The following is a 2,277-nucleotide window of genomic DNA, read 5'->3' as shown; positions in this document are numbered from 1 at the left end:
GAAAGATATTTTGTCAAAGGTAAATCAATACCAATTACATTTTCAACAATATTTCAAGTGCAATTTATTACATTTGTTGTATTTTGAATCTGATGTTTCTTTATAAAAGGCATAAAGTTGATCATACTGATTTAAAAGTGTTGGATTAGTTTGAATATACACTGAACCAAAAACTATCATAACATCTTAATTGATAATTCAGTATACTTTATCTTTGACAAAACATCCCATGTTTCGATAGTGACTGCACATTTTCGGTAGTGACAGTAATGCTTTGGTAGTGACCACATCACATTACAGAATTTTAACTACACATTTTTTTGTATTTTAGTATGTATACATACTCAATTAGATTATATGTATGTATGTATACATATTTTTTTAACCAAACATCCACCTAAAAATAATGTACAGTGATATAAAATGTCTCATGTTGGTCATTCCTACCTTGAGGAAATCTCCCTCGTGAAGCTGGAAGGTGGTGGCTGTGATTTGAATCCCCTTGCCTCTGTTGGTCTCAATGCGGTAGATGCACTCATGGTTGTTGTCGTAATTTGCTGGGTAATTGGGGGACAGCAGGACACCCTGACTGCCCACAAAAGTGGCTCCACACTCAGCTAGGCAAACCCAGGAGGTATGGATGGGAAAGATTAGGTAGAAAAAAAAAATTGGTGAGAAGCCAAATGTTCACATAGCTACTGAGGGCAGAAAGCGCAAACTTATCAAAGCTGCACATGGCTGTGAAAAACTAGGGGTTGGTAACAAATAAGTTGGGTTCCCTTGAAGCCTGTAGTGCCCTGACAGCTGCTACTCCATTTCCTACTGACAGGCCAATTTTAGGCCAAGGTTTTGTGCCGTCTGGAATTTGAGTCTTTGTCATTTTGATGAATCACTGCGAGAACAACTTCAGAGGAATAGTAATTAATAGAGGCCTTTATGCATTACCAAGTTGCTGGTCACGAAAGCTCACTGCTGTGTTAGGATCAGATGTCCTTCTGTTTAATATTCTGCACCAGCGACTCTCTAAGTATATAAGCAGCAGGGGCATTCCCTCCGAGGAGGCAAGGGAGGCAGTGTCTCCTCAAAAAATTGGATGACAAAATAATCGATATTACAAACATAAATCACAAATATTACTAAATGTGGCATTAAAAGTATAAAAGACACTCGTTTTTATAACGTAACACAGTCTAACAGCGACACCCGCAGGTAAAGTTACAGCGGAGGCTTGCCTCCCTTCAGTCCATAGATTTACAACAGAGAGCCCTTAGCATGCCTTTTCTGTGTTGTAATTGAGAATGAATGGGGGAAAGTCACGTGAGAGGAGGCAATGTCTCCATCGCGATATGATTGGATATGATCAGTTATGATTGAATGTGATTGGTTCATGCAATAAATCCCACCTCTTGTCAGTGATGCCAGACGTAGTTAAAAATCATTTCAATACGTCATAAATAGAACGAGGCATCAGTTTACTGTCGGGTAAAAACCGTGTCGTGTCGCATTCAGTGCAAACAGTCACTGATTATAATGGTTTCTATAGTATTTTGTCACACTGCTCGCGTCCAATGTAAACACGGTACACCAAGTTATCTATTGTAGTAATTTGCAGGTCGTGTCAAAAAGTTGTTGGTTTAGATAAATATCTGTATTCTGTACGTTTGACTCGTGTACGATAATTTTCTTCCAAATACGATCATTTTGAGCTTCTGGTACGATACTTGGACATTTCCAATCTGGCAACACTGCCTCTTGTTTTCGTGCGAGCTCTCGGCCTGAATGATGAAAATGATGGCGTTATTGACTAATTATAAAGTAAGTTAACAACTCCCGCTTAGATACCACTACTTTGTGTCACGTCAAAATAAAAGCTGAAATGGTCTGAAAACGTGATGACTGCGTCAGTTTTTAGTGAGCATTCAGCGTGATTAAATAAAAAGATCATATCTTCGTGTCTTTCGCGTTTACAGATCTTTTATGACGATGACCCGAAATAAGTTGACTATTAAAAAGAACAGATGAACATCAGTTCACAAATAAAAAATATTGGTAACATTTTACAATAAGGTGTCGCTTAATGTGTTAACTACCATGAACAAACAATGAACATTTATTACAGTATTAATTAATCTTTGTTTACATTAGTTAATACAAATGCTGTTGTTCATTGTTAGTTGCAGTGCATAAACTAATGTTAACAAACACAACTTTTGATTTCAATAGTGCATTAGTAAATGTTGAAATTAATATTAACTAAGATTAATAAATGCTGTAGAA

At 36.9% G+C, this 2,277-nt stretch overlaps 1 protein-coding gene across 1 annotated transcript in view; it reads right to left on the bottom strand.

Annotated features, from left to right (window-relative positions):
• The window catches only part of LOC107702659 (CUB and sushi domain-containing protein 1-like), a 232,478-nt gene that overhangs the window by 139,538 nt on the left and 90,663 nt on the right, over positions 1-2,277 (bottom strand). The window contains exon 22 of the mRNA XM_016505042.1: positions 448-617. Within this exon, the coding sequence (XP_016360528.1) occupies positions 448-617 (170 nt within the window). The remainder of the gene's footprint in view (positions 1-447; positions 618-2,277) is intronic.

Source organism: Sinocyclocheilus anshuiensis, unplaced genomic scaffold, assembly GCF_001515605.1.
Source record: "Sinocyclocheilus anshuiensis isolate Anshui unplaced genomic scaffold, SAMN03320099.WGS_v1.1 scaffold6, whole genome shotgun sequence".
Taxonomy (NCBI): domain Eukaryota; kingdom Metazoa; phylum Chordata; class Actinopteri; order Cypriniformes; family Cyprinidae; genus Sinocyclocheilus; species Sinocyclocheilus anshuiensis.
The sequence above is the reverse complement of the archived record's forward strand: the minus strand, read 5'-3'. Positions and strand labels throughout refer to the sequence as shown.